Source organism: Mesoplodon mirus (assembly GCF_964341445.2).
Source record: "Mesoplodon mirus genome assembly, chromosome: 17".
Classification (NCBI taxonomy): domain Eukaryota; kingdom Metazoa; phylum Chordata; class Mammalia; order Artiodactyla; family Ziphiidae; genus Mesoplodon; species Mesoplodon mirus.
In genome coordinates, this window is record NC_138993.1 from 68,827,786 (window position 1) to 68,841,307 (window position 13,522).

Consider the following 13,522-nt stretch of genomic DNA (forward strand, 5'->3'; position numbering starts at 1 on the left):
TGATGACTATTGGTTAGGGTTTTCCTGGTCTGACCAACTAGGATGCTGGCATATGGAACATCTCTCACCTGATTCCCCAAATAATTTAATAATTTTTCCCTCTCCTCTTGGGGCAAAAATTGTATCTAGTGAGAAACTATCCTTACATCGGCAGTTCAGAAGTTATGTTTAAAGAATGGCCAATCATTTATTCAAATAAAAAAGGCTAGAAATTCAATAGTATCTTGGGCCTGTTTCCTTGTCATCATTTATAGATGCAAGGAAATCTGTTACAATCTAGGATGCAGGCTAGGATTTAACCAAATTATAAAAAGAATTAGGCCTTGGTCAGGTCAATTTTACTAAAAGCCTTTAGATCTTGGAGGATCAATGAAGGCAAGAGAAAGGTTAACCCCAAGGGCTTCTGTTCGGTGAACAAACATATCAAAGAGAAATTACATTATTCCCTTGGCCAACTTCTGACATTGATATATTCAGATGATTTGAATAGATGTGGAATGATAAACACACACTGGTTATAAACAAGGAACTCTTTCATTACCTCTGTTTAGTCGGGGGGGTTATCCCTTTGTTTTTCATGAAGTGGGGTTATTTTAATAGTAAATGCTGGTAACAACAGTCAACATGCAATCTTTCATTTTCAACACAATCTTTCCTAAGACAATGTTTCTAGCATAGTCGACAGAAAGCACTATCTGTCTATCATTTCCATGGTCCAGTGTGGTCTCAGAAGCAGAAAAACAAGGAGAATGTAAGGAAGAGCTGGAGGAAAAAGTCAGTCATTTTGTGCTCTTTATATTTGTTTGAGAGGATCTGGTTTTTTTCCAGCCATATATTTGAGGGAGAATCAGTTGTAAGAAGAATGAAGATGTTGCTGGAGAAATAGAAGGTGGGCCAGAGCGGTCAGTAGCACATGTGACAGATGATGCTGATGTCATTATCTGAAAGTGCATGTGTCCATGCCTGGTAATTAAGACATGCAAAGATAATTACGACATGGTCCCCTCTGTCAATAATATAATAACGATGGATGAATATTTTAGATGTAATATTCTAGATTTGATCATTTAGGGAAGGTATGTCATGCCTCCATCACAATCATTTAAACAAATGCATAAAATGGATATTCGCTCTAGAATATTTCTGATGAAACTGCTTCTGAAGCTTACAAATAGGTGCTCAAAAACCTGTTGAAAAACAGTTTGGGGTGATCAGTCATGAAATCAAATGCAAACACTGTCATATTTATCTGGGCTTTCTTCATAGCAGGGAGAAGAACTAATAATCCAACGTAGCAGTCGTTTCAACTCTGAACTTGATGTCCCATTTTTGGGAGATTCAGCTCTACTCTTATAAATCAGAAAAAAACCAGAAGCAAGCAAAAAGCAGGCCCGGATAGCAGCAGGGGCCTGTGAGTCCGTGGCCAGTCGATACGAGAACCAGCTCTTTCCCTTCTTCCGTCTTTACCTTCCCAACCAGAGGCTGTTAGGTTTCACTCTCTAACGAGTCAGTTGCCTGAGGGGGAAAAATCTTCACATTGCATTAGGTATCACTCATTTCTCTTTCCTATAGATTGCCGCCCGCCCCCCTTCCTGGGACATTGATTTTCTTCCTTGGGTTTTGGAGAAAGCTTTGCTCCTTGGGCATCTCTATCTGGCTTGCTGTCCGAAGCATTAGTCACACTTTGCCAGCAGCCGTGCAGATTGTGACATCTGCTGCTCGGCTAGGCTCCTACCTCTGGGGGACAGTGGTGGGGATTTCTGGTGGGAGCCGCCGAAAACCTTTGAAGGAAAGAGATTTAAGAACTCTGATCTCCAAGGATAGCTCACAAGCGCTTGCTTTACCTATCGCTGCGTGGTAGATGGTGCCTTCTGTGAGATTAAACAGTTTACAGACTGGGAATGGGCTCAGAGGGAAAACCATGCCCGTCTTGAGGTTTACTGAAGGGCTTGGGATGTCCCAGCCCTGCTTCCCACACGGCCATCTTGTCACCTGTGGCCCTGAAGAATGGAGATTTTGTGAAGAATGGAGATTTAATGACAGTGAGGGTGATCTCTGAAACCCGTTGTGAACGGGTTTGATAATCGCCCGCGTTATTCACATGTGCCTTTTTACAGGCTATAGAAGATGCTCACCAACATCTCATGTGACCCTCACAGTCTTAGTGAGAGGCGGGCAAAGCAGGTATCAATTTCATTTTACAGCAGAGAAAGGAGAAGGCCTGCGAGGTGAGGTGACTTGTGGGAAACCTGCCCGGTGCTCCAGGGAAACAGTGGTGATCAAGACACCCTCCACCCCACCCCTGTGTTCTGAAAAACTGTTTACTGCAAAGAACCACCCTTCGCCACAACTTAGATAGGACTCTCTGCTGTCCCTTGTTTCCCTGTGACAAGGCCAGCCACAGACCCTCCAGTTCCCATTCTTTGCCTCATAAGTGATTAGCTCACTATTTGACTGGTTAAGACAAACTATCTGCTAACTTGACCAGGTCAAACTTTCGTCAGACTTCTCTCCTTCCCCCAGACCCCTGAACTTTGACCCACCCTAAGCCTGAGCCAGATGGGAACGTGGAGACCACTCCTTAAGGCTGACCTCAGGGAAAGACGTTTCCTGCTCAAATCTCTAACCACGCCCTCCATTCATCCCCCACCCCCCCAGCCATACCTGCTTCTTCCTAGCTTTGCTTACCCCTCCCTGTTGCCTGACCTTTGAGAAGATTAGAGCGTTCTTCCTATTGCAATAGTCTTTTTGAATACAGTCCCTCCTTACCTAAGTCAGGATTTGGTTTTTATCTGATGGGTCACAGGCTAAGGATCAAAGGTGGCCTCCTGTCACCTAGCCTTCTTCACCCATGTGGTGTGACTTTTGCACCTGCCAGGGGTGGGTGGTTGAATCGTGGCCCCGACCCCAGGCCCTGCTTATTCCAGGCTTGGTTCCCATGGGTCACTCTCTGTGTTCCTGCAACACTGTGCCCTGTAGGATTCTCTGGAATAAAGCTTTTACAAGAAAGGAAGACTCATCTCATACATCTGGGGCTCCAAGGGCAGATTTGTGTTGCTTTGTCTCCACTGGTGTTTTACCTGAATCTGAGAACAAGTTGTCTGTGTCCCACAAAGGAGTGAGTTAAAGGGAGGAATGGAACAAGAATTCAGGATGAAAAACATGAGACATCTTCCCAGTGGTTGATGTTTTGGGATCAATGCCAGGGATATCAGACATTCTTAATTGGAGGTGAGTTAAAAAAACAATCCAAAGCAGTTCCATTCTGTTAAGCTTTAGGGAGCAGAACTGAGAAGCACACACGTGCCTCCATGCTCTTCAGAGATGCCTGAGCTGCAGAGCTGGACACGGCAGCCAGCCTTGCCCACAGAGGCTTTTGGTTTCATGGAGGATTCAGATACCTGGTCAGGATTGGAGAAGCGAGTTCAAGGTTACCTGCAAAGTGGCCAGTGGGCTCATTAGTACTTGGGTAGTGGTCTCAGTGGCTGTGTAGCCTGTTGGCCCACTTCATAGATTTTTTTTTTCTGCAATACCAAGAACATAGCAAAAGGATTTCATGTAGAAATTCTGAATTTCATTATTATATTGCTTTGTAATAATGATAATCTATGACCTTTGCAGTCAATGTTTCTGTAGCCTCCTGGTCACCACACACTGTATACGCTCAAGTTTGCTCTGGAGAAACCTTCTCCATGAGCCACCTGCAACATTATGGGCTTTTGTGGCTGGATTCCTTCAAATCCAATATATTCTGAAGGACGTGGTCAGTAAGCAGATGGCTCAGCCCTGTATACACGCCAAGAAATGAGGCGCCTAATGAACAGTTCGCCCAGGGTGTAAGGCAATTGCAGAGGGGAGTGCAGACCCTGCCTGGGCTGGGAGACCCCTGCGTAAGACCATCAGGGCTGGTGGTGTGACGTGTCGGCTCGAGGTGGCTGTCGGAAGTGAGGACCCAGCCTGGACCTTCAGGCTGTGCTCCTTCGGGCTTTGCAGAGTTCCCAGTTATCTCTTGACCTGGCCCTGAGCAAGGCCCCTTTTCATTGCCCTGAAAAAGGAGTCAGTGGATCGAAAAGAACACCCGATTCGAAGTTCTCCATGGGTTTGGCTCTGAAGTTCAGTTGGTAGAACACAGAAATGTGGTGTTTGCTGGGATGAGAGCTTGGGGGAGGCAAAAGCAGGCTTCTGGAGTGGGGCAGTTTGGGGCCCTGCACGGAGGTCAGGAAGAGGTTATGTGAGAAGAGCCTGATGAACACCTGAGGGGGGTTTCAGCGAGTCTGTGAGTCCCCCCCAAGGTATCAAGAGAGCCTGGACTCCTTCCTGCCCTCTTGACTCTTGGCTCAAACAGGACCAGAAAGAGGCCTTTCTCTGCTCTGGACCTGGGTGAGCCAGCTGCTGAGTGTCCCCAGCACCAGAGGAGAGAGCTGAGTTCGCTGTGACAGCTCTCCCTGGGGCCTTTGGAATACACGCTCAACCTGTTGCCAGCCTGATGTTCCCTAGCTGACTGTTTTGTTGTTGTGCTTTCAGTGTTTCCCTGGGTAGGGCCCTATATGCTGTTTCCAACGTGAAATGCAGACTCTGAAAGAGAAGATAGTGCCTGGGGTCTGACATATCCCAAGACAACTGTCCTAATGCTCCTGGGACCGATTAAGACAGAGGAGGTCAAGCCTGTACCTGTGGGGAATGACGTGTGTCTCAAGTCCTTTGACGTAGCCTTGTGAATCAGGATGAGCACGCTGCCAACAAATAAACTCATTAATTCAGTGGGTGGTGATGCCAGCCCTCTAAACGTTCAAATGGGACTTGAATATTTACTGGGCATACTACAGGAAGATTTTTAATTTTGAATGAGTGACATACAGCATTGGGGAAAATAATAAACTATCAATATTAAATTTAAACTAGGTATACTGGTCAAATACAGAAAGCAAGGGGGATGTGGAAGCGTAATTTAAGTGTGGCTTTAGGATTGTTTTGTTATTTTAATTTGGCCCCTAGCTTTTCGGATCAGATGACAGAGTATATTAAAAATGAAAAAAATTAATTTTGATAAAATGCATGTAACATAAAATTTACTATTTTAATCATTTTAAAGTGTACAGCTCAGTAGGGTTAAATACATTCACATTGTTGTGCAACCAATCTCCAGAAAACTTTCATCTTGCAAAACTCTACACCCATTGAGTGACAAGTCCCCCCTCTCCCAGACCCTGGCAACCACCATTCTACTTTCTGTCTCTATGAATATGACTTCTAGGTGCCTCATATAAGTGGAATCATACAGTATTTGTCTTTTTGTGGCTGGCTAATTTCACTAAGCAAAATGTCCTCAAGGTTCATCCATATTGTTACATGTATCACAATTTCCTTACTTTTTAAGACAGTAATATTTGATCATTTGCATGGACATTTTGTTTATCCATCCATCAATGGACATTTGGGTTGCTTCCACCTTTGGCTATTGTGAACAATGCTGCTATAAACAGGGCTGTACAAAAATACCTCTTTGAGACCCTGCTTTTGATTCTTTTGGATATATACTCAGAAATGGTAATGCTGGAATCATATGGTAATTCTATTTTTAATTTTTGGAGGAACTACTATACTGATCTCCATAGTGGCTGCACCACTTTATCCTCCCACCAGCAGTGCACCATGGTTCCAGTTTCTCCATATCCTCATCGACATTTGTTATTTTCAGTTTTTTAAAAAATGTTGGTAGCAGCCATCTTAATGAGTGTGAGGTCTAGATGTAATTTTTGAAGGTAGTAGTGTGGCAATGATACTACATGAAAGTAAGTTGCTGAACTGAGCTTACTGGGGAAGAAAGTCTCTAGCCGTGAGTTTCCAGGCTGCACACAGGGATTTAAGGTATCAGTGTTTTGGTGGCTGTCTCTTTCCACATACTGACTCAGAAAAGTGGACCTCTCTATTAATTCTGGAAACATGGGTTTTGTGATTTTAGGCTTCTGGGAAGCAAGAAAACTCAGAGTTGAGTGTACTGGTTAGGGTTCAGGCAGGCTTGGGGCTCACCTTTTTGTCCCCTGCCAGGCTATTCTAATGTGCACCACTGCCAGGGAGACAGACCCTGTTATGGGCTGGATCGCGTCCCCCTAAAATTCATATGTTGAAGTCCTAACACCCAGTACCCCAGAATGTGACTGTATTTCGTATCTGCTCACCCTCTTAGATATTAGAAACGTTCAGTGGTCCCCATAGGTAGCAAATACAGTTTCAATTCAGAAACTGGAATGGTTCAACTTGAACTTAATATCAGATCTTTTCCCTTCCACTGACTCAGGCCTGTTTCAAGCTGGAAACCTGCTATGGTGGATAGAAAAGTGGCCCAATTGACAACGGGTCAACGGGGGATTTTGGTTGGGAGGTTAGACAGCTAGTGCAATGGTTTGGGGTATGTTGCACATCAGCTCAGACTAAGCCCACCTGGCAGATTTTGTGAGGCACTCAGGTAAACGGAGTGAATGAATTCACCTCTCCTGCCTTTCGTAAAGCAAGAAGCTGAATTTTGTCTCAGAGGTATAACACTCAACCAAGATTACACCAGGAGTAACTATAATAAATCCAGGACTTGAAAAATCTGTGGAACTCCAAAGCTCATGATCTTTGAGTTATATGAGTGTTTTTCAAACTAGTTTCCTTGGAACACTAGGATGGTTCAGGCCGTCTTTGGGGGATGGACTGGGCTTGTGAGTTGTTATAACGAAATACTACAAATTTTGTAGCATTTGGGTGGCTTAAAACAAATGTATTGTCTCACAGTTCTCGTTCTGGAGGCCAGAACTCTGAAATCAAGGTGATGGCGGGGCCGTGTTTCCTCCAGTGCCCCTGGGGGAGGATCCTTCCTTGTCTCTTGCAATGACGTGTCACCCTAGGCATTCCTTGCCTGTGGTGGCGTCACTCCGGTCTCTGCCCCTGTCTTCACATGGCTGTGTCTTCCCTCGGAGCCTGTGTCTTCACGTCGCTTTCTCCTCCCTCAGCGTCTCTCTTATCTTCTTATGACGCCTGTCGTATTGAATTAAGGGCCCGCCCTACTCTGGTATGACCTCACCATAACTTAACTCATCACATCTGCAAAGACCCTATTCCCAAATAAGGTCACATCCACAGGGGCTAGGAGTTAGGATTCCAACGCATCTTTTTTTTGGGTAGGGGGGGACACAATTCAGTCCATAACAGGCGGGAGACAGGCCATGTAGGTGGGGTTCTCATCTTCACCCAAATTTCAACTAGGGCTGCCTTGCTTTTGCCTGCTTAGTATTTTGGGATCCTCCGAAGGACGTTGAGAAAGAGTGCCACTGGTAGCAATACACTGGAAACCACCTGTCTATGGTATATGCCACTTTCTACAAAGAAACAGGCAAACACATCATTCAACTGGCCTAGAAACTGCTTTTGCTAAAGGTTTACAAGCCCAGTATCTCTTCTGTGTGCTCGATCTGATGCAGCGCGGGCAGGGCACAAACGGCCAGTCCCCGCTGACGGCTGTGGCTCTTGAACCACCACTGAGAATAGAGTGAATAGCCTCAGTCTGGCCATTCTCTCCATCCCTGTTCCCTTTGAGTCCCCTTGAATCGCCTTACGTGCAGTTCGTCTGTGGTCTGTTCCCCGGGGGTCTCTGTGTCAAGTATTCTATCCCTTACACTTTCTGATGCTTTCGGAACCCAAAGCATCCCTTAATTAAAGGCAGTGGGTGGCATGACGACAGGGTTAGTATCAGTGTCTGCCCTCCCTAAGGACCAGGGGACATTGTGGCTGACGTTTTCCCATCTGCATAACCAGCCTGTTTATAAGTTGATGAAAAATCTAAAAGGGGGTGAGGCATGTATCTTCTGGGCTTGCCGTCTGCTCTCCTGGCTTCAGGAAAAGAGTGGCGTTAGGTCCCACAGGAGTTGTCTGGTTGTTTCCCTTCCTTGCAAATGTAGGGTGCCGTGGCTTTAAGTGCACTGCTGTTCCGCCCCTTGCTTCACTGCAGAATGAGCAACAATGACGTTCTGCTGAACATCGATTACTTTAGGAAGGGCTCAGCCGTTCTGTGAGAATGAGGCTGTGTTACTCAAGTGTAATGAGCCAAGAGGAAACACATCTCATTTTCCTGCAGCACTAGTACAGACCCATGCGCTGGCTGCCGAAGGTCCTTCTGTGAGTGTGGAAGGTACAGAGTAGTCACTCAGCCTTACGAGCACGAACGGGAAAGGAACCTTCTGGCTCAGGAACTGAGCCGAAGTGAAGAGCAGGGACAGAGCTTTTGCCAACTAATTATCGACGGAATATTCAAATACGGAGTTCGCAAAACGCCAGCTCCTTAGGGGCCCCTCCACCAAGCCGTCTCCTACCCCCCAAACCCACACATATGAAAAGGGTTTAGAAATGGTCATCAACTCGAAGTAAATTCTTTTACAAACCCAATATTTATTTTATTTTCTCATGTACAAAAAGTAAACTCTAAATGAACATAACGGAATAAAATCCTTTCGGCTGCACTGACTTTAATTGCCCATTATCTTATTGTCACAATTAATCATATAAACACTATATGGACTGTCACCACAATGTCACATTTGTTATACAGAAGGAATGTGATATTTGGCTAGTTAAGAATGTTAAATAGACAGAAATAGATCATAAAGCACGGGAGTAGGGTGGTGGTCAAAGGATTCTGAGATCAACACTGTATTAAAAGAAGTAATCTAGGAATTTCCCTGGTGGCGCAGTGGTTAAGAATCCGCCTGCCAATGCAGGGGACACGGGTTCGAGCCCTGGCTCGGGAAGATCCTACATGCTGAAGAGCAACTAAGCCCGTGCGCCACAACTACTGAGCCTGTGCTCTAGAGCCCGTGAGCCACAACTACTGACCTGGCGTGCCACAACTACTGAAGCCTGCACGCCTAGAGCCCGTGCTCCACAACAAGAGAAGCCACTGCAATGAGAAGCCCACGCACTGCAACAAAGAGTAGCCCACGCTCGCCGCAACTAGAGAAAGCCCGCACGCAGCAATGAAGACCCAAGGTAGCCAAAAATAAATAAATAAATAAATAAAAAAGAAGTAATCTAAACAGCAAATCTCCAATCAAGAATTGTGTAGTTAGGGCTTCCCTGGTGGCGCAGTGGTTGAGAGTCCGCCTGCTGATGCAGGGGACACGGGTTCGTGTCCCGGTCCGGGAAGATCCCACGTGCCGCAGAGCTGCTGGGCCCATGAGCCGTGGCCGCTGAGCCTGCGCGTCCGGAGCCTGTGCTCCGCAACGGGAGAGGCCACAACAGTGAGAGGCCCGCGTACCACACACACAAAAAAGAATTGTGTAGTTAAAGGCCCAAATGCACTTCTACTTGGTTGACCCAGCATAAAAGAACCACTGTTGCATCCAGAGGACATGGACAGCTGATGTGTGAAACATAGACAGTTGAGCTGTGAGGTAACTGAATAGTGAGTTGGGAGTGAGATTTTGGAGAGTACCGTTATTTCTATAGGGGAGTCTGGTAGCAATGGCATCATTTTGAATTGAACATTGCAGTAGTGTGTTGAGGGCAACTCAATGTCTTTGCTGATTTATGGCAAAACAGACCTACCTTGGGTAAGAAATGAAGCCAAGGGTAACATCACACATGCAAAGATTTTTAAAATAAGCTGAATCATGTAGTTTTACTTCTTTTTTTGCTAAACTCTATTATTAAAAGGCTTTTTAAGAAACTCAACATCTTTAAGTAACTGTGTACCCCAAGTGATCCATGTACACGTTTGTTTTAAACCAGTCAGCTCTTTGGGCCCATTTCTTTGCTTGGTAGCTGCACACGCAGTTCTCTTGGGAGCAGGCCAAGGGGACAGACATTGACTTGCTCTGATCTCTAATAGCTTGTGCATGTTTTTTAAAATAACATGAGATAAAGAGTATACTTTTTAAAATTCAGAATCTAGTTTGTAAAACTACTATCATTTGAGTATGAGCTCAGTGTTGACATTTTCAGGTCAATCATAAATATTAAATTCTCCCAAGAGAGGTATCTCTAGAGGAAGTAGGAAAAACGTGAACTAAAGATATAGCTCCTGCGCCATAAATATCAGCCACTTTGGGCTAAGCACTCTTTCAGGGGGTGAAAATAATGCATAAGAGCATACATGAATATATCTTAGTTTACATAGATGGAATATATGAAATTCTGAATGATCTACATCTGGTATAGTTGGTATAGTTTCTAATATTACGAAACTGCCATTTTGCAGATTCTCTTGAACGCGTGATAATAACCCATCACACACACAGCTTTGACAGACCCAGTTTTATGCCTTCCTATGGCAGGACAGAAATCAGTTTTAAAAATCTCGTTACAAGTTGGACTTAAATTATACATCAATTACGGATTGCTCACTGGACAATGAAAGAACATATCAGCAGTCAGTTTTCACCAGTGGACTTGCATCTTCACTGGTTTCCATCTAAATGTCCAGAAGGTCGTCTCCGCTTTCGTCACTCTCCACGGTCAGCTGCCGAGTCCACCACTTCTTAACCTCGGAACCGCAGGAAGCTGTGTCTGTCATGGGGTTCATTTTGCACACGACAGATTTCATTGTGGTCCGCCCTCCAAACCGTAAGTTGACCGAAGACACCGAGTGGCTTATTGGTTTTGGTGCTGTGGAATCAACAAGGGTCCCGTGAGCAGCCTGGTGTGGCTTCCCCCCATCACTAGCCATCCCTGAACCCCCCAATGGTCCTGTCAGTCATACTTCCCAGGAGCAAGTCCTACCTATAGACATCACGTATGAAACCTTTCAAACACTTGGTTCTTTATATCCATAATGGACTTTAAAATCATGTTAATGGGCAGCTAGTAAACAACATTTGAAAAAAATATATTGCTTGCAATTTGAGATAACTACAAAAACTAAAAAAATCACTATAAGTTCCAATTTGGGCAAATCAAGTGTCATAGAAATGAGTCAGTGTTCATTAGTATATACATATAAAGAAACAACAAAGGAAAAGAAGGGATAGTGTAATAGTGAGGGGAGAGGAAGAGGTTTGGAGAAGGTAAGGGAGGAAAGGTGTGGGTAAATAACTTTTTTTTTTTTTGTAAAAACAGACAGAAGTGTAGCATCAGAGAAGAAGGCGTGATTCCTGGACAGATTTGAAATACGCTAAGGGCAGCATTCATCTTTCCAATCCATGTGCCTGAATAAAGCAACTTGTTTGAAGACTTTGTTGACACACTCATGGCTTTGGGATTCTATCAGTCATGGTTTGGGGTCCCACTTCTGTGACCTGTAAATGTAACCAACATCAAGTTCACGCCTCTGAACCCAAGTTTCCTCAAGTGCAAAATGAAGAAATTACAAGTTTCCTCACTGGACTATTGTGAGAATTAAAATAGATTAAATGAGATGACCTAAGAAAATGCAGAGCAGAACCGCCGTGTGGTCCAGCACTCCACTTGAGGGTGCACACGTGAAGAAGACAAGATCACTATCTTGAAGAGATACGTGTACCCCTATGTTCATGGCAGTATTATTCACAATAGCCAAGATATGGAAACAACCTGTGTCCATCGACGGATGAATGGATAAGGAAACCGTGGTGTGTATTCAATGGAATATTACTCAGCCTTAAAAAAGAAGGAAATCCTGCCATTTGCAGCAACATGGATGGACCTGGATGGTATTATGCTAAGAGAAATCAGTCAGACAGAGGAAGACAAATCCTGTATGCTCAGTTACATGTGGAATCTAAAACAGTCAAATTCATAGAAGTAGAGAGTAGAATGATGGTTACTATGGGTGGGCAGGTGGGGGAAATGGGGAGGTGTTGGTCGAGGGGTACGGAGTGTCAGTTGTGTAGGATGAATGAGTTCTGGCGATCTAATGTCCAGCAGGATGAATATAGTTAATAATACTATATTGTATACTTGAAATTTACTGAAAGACTAGATTTTAAGTGTACTCACCACACACACACACACACACACACACACACACACACAAATGGTAGCTTTGTGAGGTGACGCATATGTTAATTAGCTCAACTGTAATAATCATTTCACAGTGTGAACGTTTATCAAAACATCACATTGTACACCCTAAATGCATACAACTTTTACACAAAAATAAAAGGGAAAAAAGAAAAAAGAGAAAATGCATAGCGTGACACTGGGGGGTGCATCGCTGGTACCCCATCTTCAAATGCTCTTTTTCCTGCCCAGTGCCTCTTCAAACTCAGGGCGTCCCCAATACCATGTCCCTTTAATTATCACCGTTTCTGGCACTGGGGCCACCTATGGGCCTTGGAAGCCACTTTTGACAGCATCCTTTCTTTCATCCTTTTAAGTGAACACCAAGGACTGTGCCTCTCCCCGAGGTCGTCTCTGCTGTCCGTCCCTCCATGGCCTGGACCCCCGCCTGGTCTGGACCTCGGTTGCACCACTGCCTGGCCTGGACTCCCGCCTCCGTCCGTGTCCTCATCGCCTCTCGCCCGCACTACTACACCATCCTGTGGCTCGTAACCCTGCCTCGGGGCTCTGCCACAGACAGCCCACTCTCTGCACTGCCGCCATGTGAGTCTCCCTCAGCAGGATTCCAAAGGTCACGTCTTGCTCAGAAATCTCTCCTGGTGCCTGACCGCTTACAGGACGAAGCTGAAACCACTCAGCCTGTAATTTGGGGTTGTTCGTGGCCTGGCCCCAGCACTTACTCATCTTGTTTCCCCTCACTCCCGGCTTTCCTTTACCAGGTGGAGGGAAGTCCGGGTTCTCTCTGATTCCTGCATAATAGCCTCCGGGGTAGGAGAAAAGAGATTCCCCTCCCTGGTGTTAAGTAAGCAGCGCTGGACAAGGGTAAGGCACACTGTCTTCTGCTTTGCGGGACAGACGGGCTACGGAAGACTTTGCAACAGTCTCTGTCTCCTCACCTGAACCGGGCTGAGGAAGGGACACAATTCTAGAGCCTAGGAAGCCCCCGCTTTCCCGCGGGCTCACTTCTCCACAGAGAAAACCCTGGGCCGGGCAGATCATTGCTCTCCTGCCGCCTCTGTGTGCCCTGAATGGGATTGTCCTGGCTTTCCAGACCCCCATGTCCCTCTAGAAGAAAACGCTCTCACTGAATCAATAAAATGTGGAAAATAATAGGACCGTGAGGCTTAAAGGAGGGAACACGTGTTAAGGCCTTCACAACAGTGATTGGCTGTTGGTACTATAACAGATTAGATTGCACTAAATAAGTTTTGTTGTTCCTTCTTTGAGAAACCTGTGTCATTTCTGAGTGACATGTATCCACCTACTCCCTCTTAGATTATGTGAATGTTGCCTACGTTTGGGAATGCCTGGAACGTGCACCGGAAGTCCCTGGTGGTAATCGCCACCACTTTCTAGATCGTGGTTATGGTGTCTTTGTTAATAGGTGCTGCCTTCTCTATTAGCTAAACACAAGGGCTAATACTGTTCTGTTCAGAGAAGTTATTTTGAGGGAAATGTTTTTGATGAGGGAAATACCTTTTTCATTGTTCACTGTCTATAAATATAACTT

General features: G+C 45.3%; 2 protein-coding genes across 8 annotated transcripts in view; one reads left to right on the top strand and one right to left on the bottom strand.

Annotated features, from left to right (window-relative positions):
* The window catches only part of LOC309792706 (uncharacterized protein), a 76,145-nt gene extending 62,623 nt beyond the window's left edge, over positions 1 to 13,522 (top strand). For 4 of the 7 annotated variants that reach the window (XM_082602470.1, XM_082602468.1, XM_082602469.1 and 1 more), the window contains one exon: positions 12,330 to 13,522. In XM_082602470.1, the coding sequence (XP_082458596.1) occupies positions 12,330 to 12,559 (230 nt within the window). In that variant the 3' untranslated portion in view covers positions 12,560 to 13,522. Of the gene's footprint in view, positions 1 to 11,095 lie in introns of all 7 variants that reach the window. The other 3 variants (XR_014291763.1, XR_014291764.1, XR_014291765.1) reach the window with 2 other exon arrangements.
* NALCN (sodium leak channel, non-selective) overlaps positions 9,655 to 13,522 on the bottom strand; it is a 261,887-nt gene continuing 258,019 nt past the window's right edge. The window contains exon 44 of the mRNA XM_082602462.1: positions 9,655 to 10,641. Coding sequence (XP_082458588.1) covers positions 10,448 to 10,641 — 194 coding nt within the window. The 3' untranslated portion in view covers positions 9,655 to 10,447. The remainder of the gene's footprint in view (positions 10,642 to 13,522) is intronic.